At 37.3% G+C, this 16,729-nt stretch overlaps 2 protein-coding genes across 5 annotated transcripts in view; both read left to right on the forward strand.

Moving 5' to 3' along the window:
- LOC117298523 (retinoblastoma-associated protein-like) overlaps positions 1 to 6,160 on the forward strand; it is a 28,961-nt gene extending 22,801 nt beyond the window's left edge. For all 3 annotated transcript variants that reach the window (XM_033781819.1, XM_033781821.1, XM_033781820.1), the window contains exons 19-24: positions 1,021 to 1,085; positions 1,560 to 1,670; positions 1,927 to 1,957; positions 3,187 to 3,329; positions 4,408 to 4,532; positions 5,971 to 6,160. In XM_033781819.1, the coding sequence (XP_033637710.1) occupies positions 1,021 to 1,085; positions 1,560 to 1,670; positions 1,927 to 1,957; positions 3,187 to 3,329; positions 4,408 to 4,532; positions 5,971 to 6,017 (522 nt within the window). In that variant the 3' untranslated portion in view covers positions 6,018 to 6,160. The remainder of the gene's footprint in view (positions 1 to 1,020; positions 1,086 to 1,559; positions 1,671 to 1,926; positions 1,958 to 3,186; positions 3,330 to 4,407; positions 4,533 to 5,970) is intronic.
- Positions 6,161 to 11,345: 5,185 nt separating this feature from the next.
- The window catches only part of LOC117298813, a 63,269-nt gene continuing 57,885 nt past the window's right edge, over positions 11,346 to 16,729 (forward strand). For both annotated transcript variants that reach the window (XM_033782146.1, XM_033782147.1), the window contains exon 1: positions 11,346 to 11,506. The gene's annotated coding sequence lies outside the window, so the exon portion shown is untranslated. The remainder of the gene's footprint in view (positions 11,507 to 16,729) is intronic.

The raw sequence follows: 16,729 nt of genomic DNA on the forward strand, positions 1-16,729 counted from the left end.
GCAAAATCCCAAAATACACTTTTACTAAAGCTTTTAAAATAGTAAGTTTGACAAGACTAGATAATTGCTAATCTAATTTTGCCGCGATCGGGATCTGAACTTCTATCGTTCATTTTGGAATACACGTTCAATCATTGAAAACACGATGCACAAACCACATAGTGCCATGCCGAATATCCTCACACGGTCGCCAACTGGTTAATGCAGCATGCACAACACATACACAGCACACACGGTCGTCCAAAGTCCCTTCTGACCAACGTTCCGCACGCTGTGATTGGCCGTTGATGGCTGTTGATAATTCCATATTCACGATCTTCTTGACTAGACTTCAATGCACTACATTACGAACGCAGAAAATAATTGCCGCATGTTGTGCATTATGCCTGCAGATTGTGCACAATGTACAGCCTTGCAGGAATTCTTATAACATGGCAAACTTTTGCCAACAGAGGGCATTGCGGGGCAAAGTTCATTGAATTGTTTCTCGACGTGCGTTGTTGCCTGATCGTTGATTCATGAAGATTTTGTTGCAAACGGAGTTCAAGACCAGTTGAAAACAACCGACCCCCTAACCACGAATTCATTATAAAAAATTGTTGGTGGAAAATGGATTATTTAAGGTTTAAATTAAGAGATAAAAATCCTCCAAAAAACACAATTTTAAGGGCTTCACTTCTGTTTTTTTTTGTCTGATAACTACATGTGGATTAGTGAAAATACTGGCGGGCGATCGAGAATTTTTGTTGACTTTGAAAAACAAAAGTAAAATTGTCTTTGTTCAACAGCAACTTAATTTAAATGTACGAAAGCAGTTTCTTTCCCTTGTGGTTTATTATTTGTTCTTGAATTGCTCATCATCTATAAACCATCCTGAAACCTTCATTTGCGCTGGAAACGTTTTCAAGGAACATAAACTTGGCTCAATGTGTATGGAATGCAGAAGTGCTTTATATTGCTGTCTTCCACTCCTGCTTTTGAGATGATTATTAAATTCCTTTGTCTCTTATTCCTCCCCAGACGCCAACACTCTCTCCTGCCCCTACTAGGTCTTCAACACTCGCCCATGCCTCGCCTGGTTATAGGTAAGATAATATTTCTTGTAACCCTTAAACTAGTACAGTCGCCTCTTCTATAACAAGATTGCTGGGTATTTATTTGGTTTGCGCTTACACCATGTGTGTATCTACATGCCAGGTAGAGTTTGTTCTTTGAGAACTGTCCTCTTTATTCTACGACCGCGGAGTAGATTTATTGGATGTTCGGGAGACTTCTCAGTTCTGAAAAGAACTGCCTGCTTTTTAACTACAACCCGTGCAGAAGGTACAGAAAATTGGCTGGGACTACTACTTTAGCTTGTTGGTTCGTATTTAACTGCACTACCGCGGAGTCAGTTCTTGGATTGGTCTCAACTTTTGACTAGCTTGCTATAGTCATCGTCAAGAGACTGACGTCAAGATTGCTGGGACTGGCCAAATTAATAAATCATGGATCCCGGTGGTGTCTCTCATCTTCCCTGTCCTTTAATGTAATAATGAGATATTTCTCTGTTTCTTCAGGGCTGCCCCAAACTTATACATCTCACCCATGAAGGAATCGCCCTTCAAGAGCCCCCACCCAGTCAGAGAAGTTGCCTTCAGGTCGCCCAGCCAGAACACACCCAGAAAAAGGTAGGCCATCCTCAAAGGGTATACCTCGAGATGGCTAGACTGCATAACGAAACTTTTCCAGAGCTGACAGGATTTTAGCCTTCCTGCCGGGTTCTGTTGAATATTGGATTGCCCTGGCACTCATGGGTGACTGACAACAATGTCTTTTCCCAGCTACACCTCCGTCCCTCCATAAGAATAACAGTAATAACAAGCAGTGACTTAATTTGAAGTTGCAGTCATAAAATGTAACTGTTTTGTTTTTCTTTTTTTGCAGAACTCGATACAGTTTTGGCGATGGGCCAGGGGTAAGTTGAATGAGATGAAGTTTTTCTCCAATTAAGAACCTGAAATGGGTTTTTGCAACTTTTAATACTTCTTTCCACAGCATCATAAAGTCTCTTCTGCATAGGAAGCATTTGAATGGATTTAGGTACTTTTTGTAACACAAAACACAATATCCATAGATTTACATTAAACTCACACCCTTTGTAGATAACTATAGTAGAAAGCTTTCCTGAAAATATTACTACCTGTGGTGCTGTAGCTTTTGAGAAGCCCCCCACCCCACACAGTCCCCGTTCAGGGATGGTTTGTAGGCTCTGATGCAAGAGACCTACTTCATCCCTCTCCCTTTCGAGTTGTGAAGCATCTCTGTCTAGGATGTTTATTTTGGAAATGTCTACCCGATGGCCTTGAGATTCTATGTAGAGTGTCGTGGCCAAGTGGTTAAGGGCATCGAATTCAAGTTCTGGCGGTTAAGTCAGTGGAGTGTGGGCTCAAATTCCGGTCGTGTTACTTTTGTCCTTGAGATACTTTACTATAATTGCTTCTCTTCACCCAGGAGTATAAATGGGCACCTGCGGGGGTAGAGGTTGATACTGTGTATGAAAAAGCCTTCGGAGCGCCACGGCAGCTTGGGACTGTATACTCCCAAGGGAGCTAGAAAAGATTAAAGGGATGTTATTGGCCACATGACCTGGGCCCAATTTCATAGAGCTGCTAAGCACAAAAATTTGCTTAGCATGAAATTTCTTCCTTGGCAAAAACAGGATTACCAACTAAATTTCCCAGTGATTTTCAGGACGAGCAAACAACAGCTGAATACCAGTAACAAGCAATATGCAACAAATGAAAAGTTTGTTTTTATCAAGGAAGACATTTCATGCTAAGCAAATTTGTTTGCTTTGCAGCTCTATGAAATTGGGCCCAGGGCACTAGTGTAAAGCGCATTGATACGGTTATTGTGAAATGTGCTATATAAGAATTTGTTATTATTATTATTATTATTATTATTATTATTATTATTATTATTATTATTATTATTATTATTATTATTATTATTATTATTATTATTATTATTATTATTATTATTATTATTATTATTATTATTATTATTATTATTATTATTATTATTATTATTATTATTATTATTATTATTATGTATTGAATACCCAACACAGATAAATGTTCATGCTAATATATACAATAGTTGTTATTAAATATTATTTATATGATTGGATTTTGTTTCTTGAAGTCGGCAGAGAAGCTACGTGAGATAAATGAGAGGATGAGGGAAGCCAGTGTGGACAGCACCAACAATACTCGCTCCAGCACCTCCAAGAGGCTCAAGTTTGAGGATGAGGATGTCCAGGCCTCGACAACATCTCAAACCAACAGGTGAGCATGGTGTTTTCAGTGTTTATTTTGGCGAATGGTTAAAGACACTGGACACTATTGGTAATTGTCAAAGACTAGCCTTCACAGTTGGTGTATCTCAACATATGCATAAAATATAAACCTGTGAAAATTTGAGCTCAATCGGTCGTCGAAGTTGCAAAATAATACTGAAAGAAAAATAACACTTGTCAAACAAAAACTACATTACTTCAGAGGGGGCCGTTTCTCACAATGTTTTATACTATCAACCTCTCCCCATTACTCGTTACCAAGAAAGGTTTTATGCTAATAACTATTTTGAGTAATTACCAATAGTGTCCACTGCCTTTAACCTTTTCCTTGATGATAATAATAAGAATAATAAAACAGTATTTATATTGCACAATTTGAATAAGCATTCCTCAAAGCGCTTAATGGCAAAATGAAAAGCTTTAAAGAAAACAAAAACTTGGAGTGTATGCCAACAACAAATTAATATAAAATTAGGCCAGACCAGCTGTTACCTAAATGAAACCATTCAAAATACTGCAAACAACTAAAGGATCTGAAAAAAATGCTCTTTAAAATAGGTGTAAAATGCCAAAATATTCAAATGCCTAAATGCTGAAAATTACTATACACAGTCAAGAAAAAAGGTTTTAGTCTACCGAACTTACACACATAAAAGCACTTGACGGCAAAGGTCATTTGTGATAAAGCTGTAATGTGTCTATGGTCACCCTCCATACCCAAAAGATGGCACATGAAAGATGGTGGCTGCAATCCTTCAAAAGATCAGAAATGCCTAACACCTTACGGATTGCCATTATTATGTTGATGTACAAAAAAGTATTTGAGAATACAGATCACACTGAACAAAGAAACATCAAGAACTTTGACAATTGTTGACCAATCGCAGCGATTTTTGGGATTAAATGAGAGGGAATTCAATTAGCTAAGAACTTTTTTTATTGATTATTTTGCTGAATTTTTTTTTTCAAGGAGATAATGGAGTTTGTAACAATGGCCTTTGACAAACGTATTTCAGTTATGTAACAATGCGAGCACTTGTCTAGTAACTAATTATTATTTTTTACAGCAATGGTTCAAACGGCAACAATGTGTCCTCAACCAACAGCCATTCGATTTCCAAACCACTCAGTGATGATCCAATGGGAACGAGACCGTTACCTCCCAACATGCAACACAGGGTAGCCATGATGAGTGAGTATAAAATAATTTTAATTATATAATAATAAAAGACATTTATATAGCGCTCTTACGCGCTTTACAAGAAACTAAACAATAAGCAAATATAATAGATGTTAAATTTGCATCGGGATAAAGAATATTAATTTTTTTTTTTTTTTTGGTTTTTTTTTTGGTTTTTTTTTTTTTTGGTTTTACCCATATGGTATGACATTGCTCTAGAATTGCAAGGGTCGTGGGTTCGAATCCCACCCGAGTAAAATGCCTGTGATTTTTTTCACAGGACTCGGGGAAGTACTGAGTATACAGTGCTACACACATCGGTGTATATGGGTAAAACCAAAACAAAAAAAAAATTAATAAGCAAATAAATAAATAATGGCACTGATAATGGGGAAACAGTCGAAGCAATCAGTCATTGAACAGGAAAGTTTTGAGATGTTTCTTGAAAACTGCGAGTGACTCCGCTGATCGAATTTGATGAGGGAGACGGTTCCAAAGGCGCGGAGCATGTGTGTAAGAAGCACGATCCCCAGCAGCGGAATGCACCTTTGGAACTGCCAAGAGTGTACTGTCTGAACCAGAGCGAAGGCCAGGTCTTCCAAGTTGGTAAATCTTGATGAGACTGGTGAGGTATGTAGGAGCGGTATGGTGAAGACATTTGTATACAATGGTGAGAATCTTGAAAACAATACGTTGATGGACTGGGAGCCAGTTGATGGAGAAGTGGTGTGACGTGGTCGTCTTTACGACTCTTAAAAATCAGTTTGGCAGCCCAGTTTTGGACGCGCTGAAGACGTTTGGTGTCAGATGATGCGATCCCATGTAGCAATGAATTATAAAACCATATGGCTATGGCAAGATCACTGTGTCATCAACTCACATAGTTTGCAATAAATCTCAACATTTTGCTAAATAACCTAGTTCTGACTGATTCAGTTGTCCCTTCTTTATCATCTGCAAGCATAAGATCAACGAAAAAAATCCCCCCCCCCCCCAAATCTGAAATCATGGCAGATTTTGTTTACTTTGGACCAAAAACCCAAACTCACAGAATTCTCAACAAATCTCAATTTTTTTCTAAGATACATACCCTGTTTGCACTTATGAAATGTCTTCTGTATCATTCCAAAGCAAACAATCATCAAATTTATTTTGAACCAAAATCTGCACATTTTACCATGGTGGATTTCATGATTTTGGACCAAACTCACTAACTCCTCACTAAATCTCATGTTTTTGCAAAAAATACCTAGTCCGAACTTATGTGTCTTCAGTAGTCTGTTTTGTGTCAATTGAAAGCAAAAAATGTCCTACATTTCTTTCACCCCAAGCCAGCATGGCAGATTTTATTATTTTTATTCTCAATAAATCTAAACTGTTGCTAAAATACCTAGTCCACACTCATTAAATGAATTTGGGATTTGTATATAATTATATTTTATATTTTCAGCTTCCGACAGGAATGCTAGCCTTGGAGTTGTCGAGAGCAAGAAGTGATCAGAGAGTTGAAGTGTAGGTAACAGAAACATCCGAGTTAAGAAAATCATCCACACTTTAGTGAAAAGGTTAAAGACTTTTCTATTGCAACGTTACATCAAGTTTTGTCCCCAAACTGTTTGACTGTTTGAAAAGCTTTGAAGACACGAGACACTATTGGTAATTGTCAAAGACTAGTCTTCACAGTTGGTGTATCTCAACATATGCATCAAATAACAAACCTGTTAAAACTTGAGCTCAATTGGTCGTCGAAGTTGTGAGATATTAGTGAAAGAACAAACACCCTTGTCGCACCATGGTCACATGAAGTTGTGTGCTTTCAGATGCTTAATTCCGAGACCTCAAATTCTAAATCTGAGGTTTCAAAATCAACTTCGTGGAAAATTATTTCTTTCTCGAAAACTGCGTCACTTCATAGGGAGCTGTTTCTCACAATGTTTTATACAATCATCCTCTCCCCAATACTCGTAATCAAGAAAGGTTTTATGATCATAATTATTTTGAGTAATTACCAATAGTGTCCACTGCCTTTAAATGAAATATAAATGGCCACATTTTTTGTTTGTGACAAAGTTGCATAAATATTCAAACACAGAGTTGAATTTGTTGGAAACAAAGCAAACAATCGTGGGAGGTTTTTTATTAAATTGAAAGTTTGCAGAAAATGTAAACATCTGTTAATAGGATTGAATGCTTTACTAACATTCGGCCGTCCATGACAACCAGCGGGGTTTGTTTATCAACAACAGAAAGGTCTACAGGTAGCAACCATCTTTGTCTAAACCATCGACTTCAGCAATGAATATACTGCTGTTAAAGGACCATTACAGTTTTATAAGAGATGTTAAATTTGCATCGGGGACAAAGAATATTAACCTTTTTTTTTTTTTACTACCCATACACCGATGTGCGTTTTTCAGTGCTAACCCACATCGGTGTATGGGTAAAAAAGATTGAAATTAAATGATCATCACAGAATTTGTGTTTTCTAACAAAACAGTTGCTGGCAGTGTAAGCACATTATGTACTCTACCATAAATACATAAATTGACAAACCTAAAGAAGTTTGAGGTCGATCGGCCATCGATCGACCATCGGTCATGAGAAAATAGTGAAAAACCGACAAAACATTTTGCATGACTTCGTTTGAAACAAAAGAAATGAACGATGAGCGATAAACTAAAAGAAATTAGTTAAATTTATTTCTCATCAAATATAAAGATTTCAAGGAATGTTTTCTGGTATCATCAACGTTAGACCGTGTAAGTTTCATGTAAATCTGTCATCTAAGACAAGTTTTTTGTTACCAATTCTGTAATGTTCCCTTAATTTGCAAGGGACCAGACCGTTTTGTTTTGTTTTGCGCATCTACTCTCAGTTTGTTCACGTGGATTTAATTTAAGAAGCCTTTTTTTCTTTCTTCAAAATCCTATAAGAAAACTAAGAAATTTCTGTCTCGCCAAACAAAATGTATCTTGCTGATTTGTATTGCCTTGTGCCTTGGTACATCCCAAAGTCTTTGTGTTTTTTTTTTAGTGATAATGCCCTCTGGTGATAACACGAATAACCCACAAGATATTATGCATGGTTTGTGTAGGATGGATGAAACTTAGATTGAGCCTTAGCTAAATGCTTACCAACCAAAAGAACATACAGTATAAATGCAAACAAATTGTTAATGGCCTGATGTTTTGAAACTTAGCATTGTCTTTCTCGAAGTACTAACGATGTAACGATGTAACAAATTTGCATCGGAGATAAAGAATGTTTTATTTTGTGATACCCATACACCATGCAGGGTTTGGCATAAACTTTTTAGTGACCGGCCAGTAGGACCAGTTAGCGTTTAGTTTCACTGTTCCATCAACTTTTTCACAAGTCCAATATTTGAAACGAGATGAAATGCAAAAAAATTGTTAATGGCGTGATGTTTTGGACCTTAGCATTGTCTTTCTCGAAGTACTGAAGAACAAGTTTGCATCAGAGATAAAGAGTTTGATTTGAAATGAGATGAAATGCAAAAAAATTGTTAATGGCCTGATGTTTTGTCTTTCTCGAAGTACTGAAGAACAAGTTTGCATCGGAGATAAAGAATTTGATTTCAAGAGTTTAGAATAAGATTTTGAGGTCTCAAAATCAAGCATCTGAAAGCACACAACTTGTGTGACAAGGGTGTCTTTTCTTTCATTACTTTTTCGCAACTTCGACGACCGATTGAGCTCAAATTTGTAAAGGTTTGTTAGTTTGTGCATAACTTGAGATACACCAAGTGAGACAAACTGGTCTTTGACAATTACCAATAGTGTCCAGTGTCTTTAAGGGAGAATGCTGCCAAAAAGTGTAAGTTTAAGCAGTGAATACTCAGTACATTCCCAAGCCATGTGCAAGAAATCCAGACTTATTACTCGGGTGGGATTCGAACCCACGACCGGGGAAAATTTCTGTATCCTGCCACCACTTTTTCACTCATTGTTTCCAAAAGGATCGAGTAAATTAGATGCTTATTTATTTCATAACGAATGTAAAAGTGGTGGCAGGATACGGACATTTTTCCCTTTGCTACTCTAGAGCAGATGTTGGTACAAGTAAGATGTGTGTACATTTATTGATAAAAACCTTAAAACAGTGATTTAGCTCCACTTTTTCCCCTCTGAAATATAAATCTAGTTGTTTGAAATTATGGGCTTTGAAAGTTTGAGAAGCTTGTTTCTTTAGACCCTTAATATGCTGCAATATGTAGTCTTAATTTGTATAGCTTAGTTTTTATTGTCTGAGTGCACATTCAATAGGAAGTTCATGTTTTATGTTTTTAGACTGTAATTTACAATTTCTGTACAGTGGTTTAAATCTTGAGGAAGTGAGCAAAAAATGTATGATAAATTCAAGTTGTGTTTCTATAAATTCCTACATCATTTTGTATTAATGTACAAAAAAACATTGAAATTTGAATTTACAATTTTGAAATATTTTGTTTTGATTTGCAATTTTGTATATAATTATTTCTCTTGTTTTCATTATTCAACTTTCTTTGTTAAACGAAACCAAGGATGCCTCAAAAGTAAACTTTAAAAAGTTGTGTGACCATTAGTTTCAGCTACTTGGAATATTTCAAGGATGTGCTAACTGTTGAATTCTGCGCTGACGATCACCCTTCTGCGAAGTGTCCAAGGTACGAAGTGTCCAAAGTCACTTCATACCTTGCAAAGGTACAAAGTGTCCAGGGGTCCATTCCACAAAGAGTTAGGACTACTCATAACTTAGGACTAGTCCTAGGAGATATTAAAATCGTATGGTTAGTCCTCAGTTAGGACTATTAACTTGTCCTAACTCGAGATAAGTCTAGTCTTTACTCTTTGTGACATCCACCCCAGGGGTGGATGTCACATAGAGTTAAGACTTGTCTTATCTCTACTCAGGACGAGCCTAACTTAGGACTAGCTGCATATTTTAAGTCCTAACTCTTTGTGAAATCGATCCCTCGGTACGAAGTGGCAAAGGTACGAAGTGTCAAAGGTACGAAATGTCCTGACACCTTTTCCGTTCGATCACCCTTCACCCTTCTCCGTTCACTGTGCAAGCACTGAGTTTCTGCACTAGTTGTGTAAGCAAAGAATGCCTCATTACGTGGAGTGTACATACTTTCAGGGAAAAACTCCCTGCTATCTTGTGAAATAGTGTACGCTTGAAATTTCCTTGCTTCCATAAGCGCTGATTCCTTGCTCATGCTAAGCAGTTCCATGAAATTGGGCGTAGGCAGGGAGGCAAAATACAAGTTGTGTGTGTGTGTGTAAAATATTCAAATCTATGCAAATACTTGTAATATATGCAGTTAAAATTATTGCAGTTTTTAAACTGTTTGTTGCATCTTCCATGTATTGTGTGTGAACATTTCAGACCTTGAAAAGTTATTAAACGTTATTGGAAAACACTAAATGCCGACCAATTTTCCTGAACAGTTGTTTGTGTTCGTTTGTGGCGCTGTGGGGTGAAGGTATGAAGGCAGGCATGTGAGAATTCCTCTTTTTAGCTGATTTCCTCCTTTTGAGAGCAACTATAAATATAAATATGAATAGTAAACTTGCGGGTACAACCATGGGTAAAAACTCTTTTGAAGGAGTGGTGGCTCTGAAAAGAGCCGGTTTGGTCTCGACGTTTCGAACAGTATACTCTGTTCGTCTTCAGGAGAATTTTCGATTTGGATATTCCTCTTTTTCTTCCCTTTCTGTGACCAAAAGTTGAGGAATATTATTTGTTCGACTTGACTTCGGCAGAGATGACTTGCGACTTGACTTGACCTGAGAAAAAATGACAGTTACAAAACTGGCGTAATCACTTGAAGATGAAACTACGGTGGTTTTTCGAAAAGCATTGTTCAAATCATCAAGGCTCTAAAACCTGTTTGAAAACATCTGTACACTCTCAGCTGGGGACTTGTCTATCTATTGTCATTGGTATATCAATTGTCATTATGGAAAGGTTTGCGGTAACACCATGTAATGACTTTCTCTAATGAGTTGGGGTGGTTCTGAAAAGAACCGTTGGTTTCAACTTGACGTTTCCTTCAGTATGCTCTGATCGTCTTCTGGAGAAAGCTGCAAGAAAGCTGGAGTTACCGCAAACCTTTCCATATCTTATTTCCACCATGCAAAGTTTCAAATCCTACATATCTATTGTCATTATGCTAACCAAACAAATACATGTGGAATGTACTTTCAACTGTTGGGCTTCTTATTTAAGGGGCTGACGCAAAACAAATAAGACGGAAAACTACACATTCATTGCATGTTTGGGCTGCCCACTCTCCGTATTCAGCAAGCAGTGTGACATCAGTAGAACTGGCCTTGGAAATAGGGCAGTCACCATTCTTACAAAGACCTCATTATAAGAATGATCTGCTTCTAAAAGGCGCATCTGAGGTCACAGCTCTTGTGTAAACGAGAAGTAATGATTGTTCAACTTTGTGATCTTTCACGAGCATGATGATTTAACTGGCTTGATAGTGCGTGATGACCCATACGGTGCGATAGTGCTTGGTGTGCTGCCTCCATCTTGGTCATGTTCCTGTCATTGAATAACAATAATGGATGCTAATAATCATTTTGCAAGTATGAACCAGACTATTTTGTTCTTCCAGCCTCGTTTTGGTAACATTGACACCAACGGTAGAAACTCAAGATTGCTGCACCACGATAAAGGTCTGCTGTGATATTTTTGGACAGCGCGGTAGTTTTTAACTATTATGAAAGCACGCCCTCTATTTCTAGCTGTACCTGGATGTTGTCCACCACAAAAAGACTTGTTGATGCATTTGAAGGACATAAACAAAAAGGGTGTTCGTTGATGCATGGAAGAATAGCCTCCATGGTTGATGGCTGAATGGGGAACTGAGCGTTGGATGTTGACTCATGACTGTTACAACTGAAGTAAATGAGAACATAGACAAATAAACTTGGATATACTCCTTCGCATGTAGAGAGCTAGCTCAAAAGGTAAGCATTTATTTTCCTTTTGATGTTGATCTCGTCTCTTTACCCAGAAACGAAGTTCTGGTTGAACACGAGTTTTTGTATGGAGTGCAACTTGTCATGCATGAATTGCGGCTTGCGAAACGGCGTTTATTTTGGCAGTGATGCATGGCCCGGTGACAAGTTGTGTATTATGCCAGTGAGACGTAAACCCCTACCAGCATGCCGTTCATCATGGAGCAATAATTGTTCCATGCGTGCATGCACTATTAGCGCACTTGCTCACGGGCAGATTGGCTCCACAGTCATCAGGGTTGACAAGTGTCTGTACTATGTCAGTTACAAATCCCACCCAAAATCACATTTAAGAATCGTATTGGAAAACGTTTTCATTCGATATGAAATAATATAGTATCTTATTTACCTCAATGAGATACCCCTTTCTGTAAAAATGAGTGAAAAAGTGGTGGCGCCATCCGGAAAGTGTACAGTAGGACTGCAGGCCCACTTTTAATAATAATACTTGCCTTTCGGTGTTGAGTCATAGATTGAAGTATTTGGGATTCGAGGGAAATATTTCCCTCTGGTCATAACATTCAAGAAAACTGTACCGGTACCTGTAAATAGCTCACCTAATTTACACATGTTACTGGCAAAAATGTTGTGTCATATACATTGCTTTAGCTGTTGTTTACTTAGCATAACAATTGAGTGGAGTCTTGGCCGTTCATCTGATTTTACTAAGCAAGGATTTTGAATTGGTGTTGCTGGCAAAAAAGTTGCCGGCAGTGTTAAGCACTTTATGTAATCCACCATATTCATAAACTGACAATGTAGAAGTTCGAGATCGATCGGCCACCTGGGTCACGAGAGAATAGTGAAAAACCGATTACAAATTTTGCATTGCATCGATGCTAAAACAAAAATGAATAAAACGCTCATTGAGCGATAAACTCCAAACGCGAAAATAGATTATAAATTTCTCATCAATAATGAAATTTCAGACAGAAATTTTGCAAAAGATGTTTTCTACTATCATCATCATTAGACCGTGTAAGTTTTATGTAAATCTGTGATCTTCATTTTTGTTTCTTACAAATTCTGTAACGTTCCTTTAAAGGCAGTGGACACTATTGGTATAGTTACTCAAAATAATTACAGTCATAACACCTTTCTTGATTACGAGTAATGGGTAGAGGTTGATAGGTTAAAACATTGTGAGAAACAGCTACCTCTGAAGTGACGTAGTTGATTTCGAGACTTCACTTTTGTATTTGATTTCGAGACTTCAGATTTAGAATTTGAGGTATCGAAATCAAGTATCTGAAAGCACCCAACTTCGTTTGACCATTGTGCGACAAGAGGGTGTTTTTTCTTTCATTAATATCTCTCAATTTCGACGACCGATTGAGCTCAAATTGTCACAGGTTTGTTATTTTATGCATACGTTGAGATACACCAACTGTGAAGGCTAGTCTTTGACAAAATTACCAATTATGGTCTGATGTCTTTAAGCAGGTCTATGAAATGGACCCGGGCTTTGATGAGATCTCCCGTGCATGGTACATGTATGTAGACGCACAAAACACAACACTGTCTTGGACGATTTTGTCAGCTCATCATCCATGACAGGTTGAATGTTTACGGTCTCTGCTTTACAATAGATGCAACCTATAGCCCTTACTTATGACTGAGGTCACTTAAGTACGCCCTGTGTATAAATTCCAGGCATTTACAATGTATAGGGTTAATGGGGGTATTTCTCTAAGAAGCATTGTGATGTTTCTGATGAATAACAACAACAAAGCTTAACCTTGGTTAAGGTGTGATCGGCAAAATATACCTACTTTCAATTAACCCCTATTCCAATTCCGTGTTGGTCTATACCTTTTTATTGTGACGTTACAACTCGAGTTTTTGCCAACCAAAAAGTACAAAATTTCTATGCAACAGTTGTTTTTTCCTTTCATTATTTTATTGCAGCTTCGATGATCAAATGAGCCCAAATGTAAACATGTTTTTGAGAAAGTAGTAATTTTTGACTAAAACAATGAATTGAATTTGAGACCTCAGCTGAAGTATTGAATTCAGCATATGAAAGCACATCAACTTATGAAGAGTGTTTTTCTCCCGTTCTCTGACGCACAACTTCACAACGACCAATTGAGTTCAAATTTTCATAGATTTGCTATTTTGTGCATGTTGAGATTTACCAAGTAGAAAGACTGGTCTTTGAAAACTACCAAAAGTGTCCAGTAAATTTAAACGAGAATAAACGGAGGAATCAATGTGTGGTGGAGAGGTTTTAAACTAGTCGTTTAAACCCGCCAAAGCCTGGTTCTTGATAATTTTACCGAGACGAATATGTAAATACATTTTCGGTCAAAAAACATCAACACTTTTGGGTCAAAAAGTAAAATAAATGCAACTTTTTTTTATTGTTCAATGATTTCTTTTAACAAAACACCCCTCCTGCTATTAAATGGTAAGGCCCTCGGGTAAACAACTCCTTATAAGGGATTGCTGTGCGCGTGTTGTGGCATAACTGTTCCTGCCGTTGCTCTCGACCAATAGGAATGAAGAAACTGTCTTATAAGCACAGGTGCAAGCTCGCGTGTCACGCCCATGTTTAAACTTGTTTCACTGGTGTTATATCATCCGTTTAAAGGCAGTGGAAACTATTGGTAATTACTCAAAATAATTATCAGCATAAAACCTCACTTGGTAACGAGTAATGGGGAGAGGTTGATAGCATAAAACATTGTGAGAAACAGCTCCCTCTGAGGTGAGAAAGAAGTAACTTTCCACGAGTGTGATTTCGAGACCCCGAGTTTAGAATTTGAGGTCTCGAAATAAAGCATCTGAACGCACACAACTTCGTGTGACAAGGGTGTTTTTTTTATTTCATTCATATCTCGCAACTTCAACCACCAATTGGGCTCAAATTTTCACAGGTTTGTTATTTTATGCATATGTTTAGATACACCAAGTGAGAAGACTGGTCTTTTACAACTACCAATAGTGTCCACTGCCTTAAAACACCCCCACGTAATGCCCTCTCGACCAATCAGAATGGATAAAATGTCTTAGGTGTTTATGAATTATGTTTTAAAGAAATGAACACTTAAAATTAAAAACTTTGTCGGGACCAACTTTGTCCCAGGAATTCCAATTCTCGCTAAACTTGCACAGTCTGTGACTAAAGGGAATCTTTACAAATGGTTAAAATGTCGCATTTGCTTCTTTTATATTGTTTAAATCGAAAGTGAAAGGTGAAAATGAATGTACTGAAGCAAAACCCTGTTGATATAATATACTCAATGAATTAACGTTGCTGTATTGTAAGGCCAGGTAGACAAATATGTTTAGTGTCTGGGTTCATGAAAAATGGGTTTGTGGGTTTTTAAATTGTATTTAAAGTAGGCCCTTAACTTAAACTTAACGTAACTTAAATGCATTTATCAAACGCTTTAACACTGTTTCAAAGCGATGTACAGCCAAGAAACATGCAGGATAAAAAACATGAGCAAAATAGCAATAGGTTAAAAAAAATACACAACAGTTAAAAAAGAAGCAAAAATTTCGTACACAATTGCGTTACAAACATTCATATTATATAGAATAAAACACAACAAAAACCTATGGCTGCCATTCTTGTTAAAATTCCGAAAAACCGTTGGTTTTTCTATTGGTAAATCAATTTCAGTGACTTCTTATATGGCGCTCGTATCCATCACTCAATGGCGTTCAACGTTCAGCATTTACCTGCAAGGCATTATGTGGGATGGGACTATATACAACACACGGCACCGCCGGCTTTACGTCCCATCCCGAAGGATGAAGCAATCATGGTTCGTCTTGCTAAAGAACTGAAGTTTTATATTTTTTTGATGTATCAGTTGACTGTTTTGAAATCGGCTCTCAAAAAGGAAGTGGGCGCATACGCTATAGACATGTACTTTGTGTTACTTCGTAACATAGCTTTTTGTCTACCTGTCTATGTACTTTTGTCGTTTTCAGTTTTAGCCAGGTATTTTATTCTTTGTATTGTGTCAACGAGGTTTATTAATAATAATAATAATAATAAAGAATATTTATAGGGCGCCAAAATCCACCAAAATGAGGTGCTCAAGGCGCACAGGAGGGGAACCACACACAGCAAGGAAAAAAAGACAAATAGACCAGTTACATATAGGCGAGATTAAACAAAGTGGTTTTCAACTTAACCTTGAAAGTATTGATGTTAGTAATATTGCGGATTTGTAGAGGCAAGTCATTCCAGAGTGTGGGTCCAGCATGGGAAAATGACCTATCGCCCCATGACTTGCTACTCTTAGTAACTTGAAGCATGCATGTATTGGAAGATCGGAGAGATCGCACAGGAGTATAAGCTTTAACCAAAGAAATGTTATATATAGGAGCAGAACCATTAATGCAATGAAAGATAAGCGACAGAAGTTTGAAAGTAATACGAGATTCGACTGGTAGCCAGTGGAGTGACTTCAGAACCGGTGTAACGTGAATGAGTTTCCTGGTAAGAGTGACAATGCAAGCAGCTGCGTTTTGTAGTTTTTGTAGTTTAGAAAGTTGAGTTTGGGGTAAGTGAAAAAGAAGACCATTACCGAAATCCAGCCGAGACGAAATGAGAGCATGGACTATTTTCTCAGTGGCTGGACGGGTCAGGTATTTGCGGATCAGGCCAACATTTCTCAACTGGTAACGAACAGATTTACACACATTGGATATATGACCTGACATAGACATTGTACAATCGAAAGTTATACCAAGATTTCTGCAAGAATGAGAGAGAGGAATCACAGAATCAGCAGTCTTGAAAGAAGTAACATCGATCTTATCTAATTGAACCTTAGAACCAAATAATAGAAACTCAGACTTAGCACAATTCAATTCAATTTAAAATAAGTTTGACATCAGCTAAACATTACAAGCGAAATATTTTAAGCAAATATATAAATATGCAATATTTAAAAAATGCAAAGGAAGGAAAATGTAAAAAAAACAACAGCTGTAAACCACTAATAAAACAATTGTAAAAAAAGACACATATCAAAACTTATCAAAACATTAAACCAGACAGGTGTTGCTTTTCTTAAATTGGCACTTATGCACTTATTGTTCCCTGGGGATTTATTACATGTGAACGCTCATTACTGAAAATGACAACAATTGCACGTTTATGATGAGCATTGACTATCTTGAAACTTGACCTATGATTATTGAGTCACT

Source organism: Asterias rubens, chromosome 13 (genome assembly GCF_902459465.1).
Source record: "Asterias rubens chromosome 13, eAstRub1.3, whole genome shotgun sequence".
NCBI lineage: Eukaryota > Metazoa > Echinodermata > Asteroidea > Forcipulatida > Asteriidae > Asterias > Asterias rubens.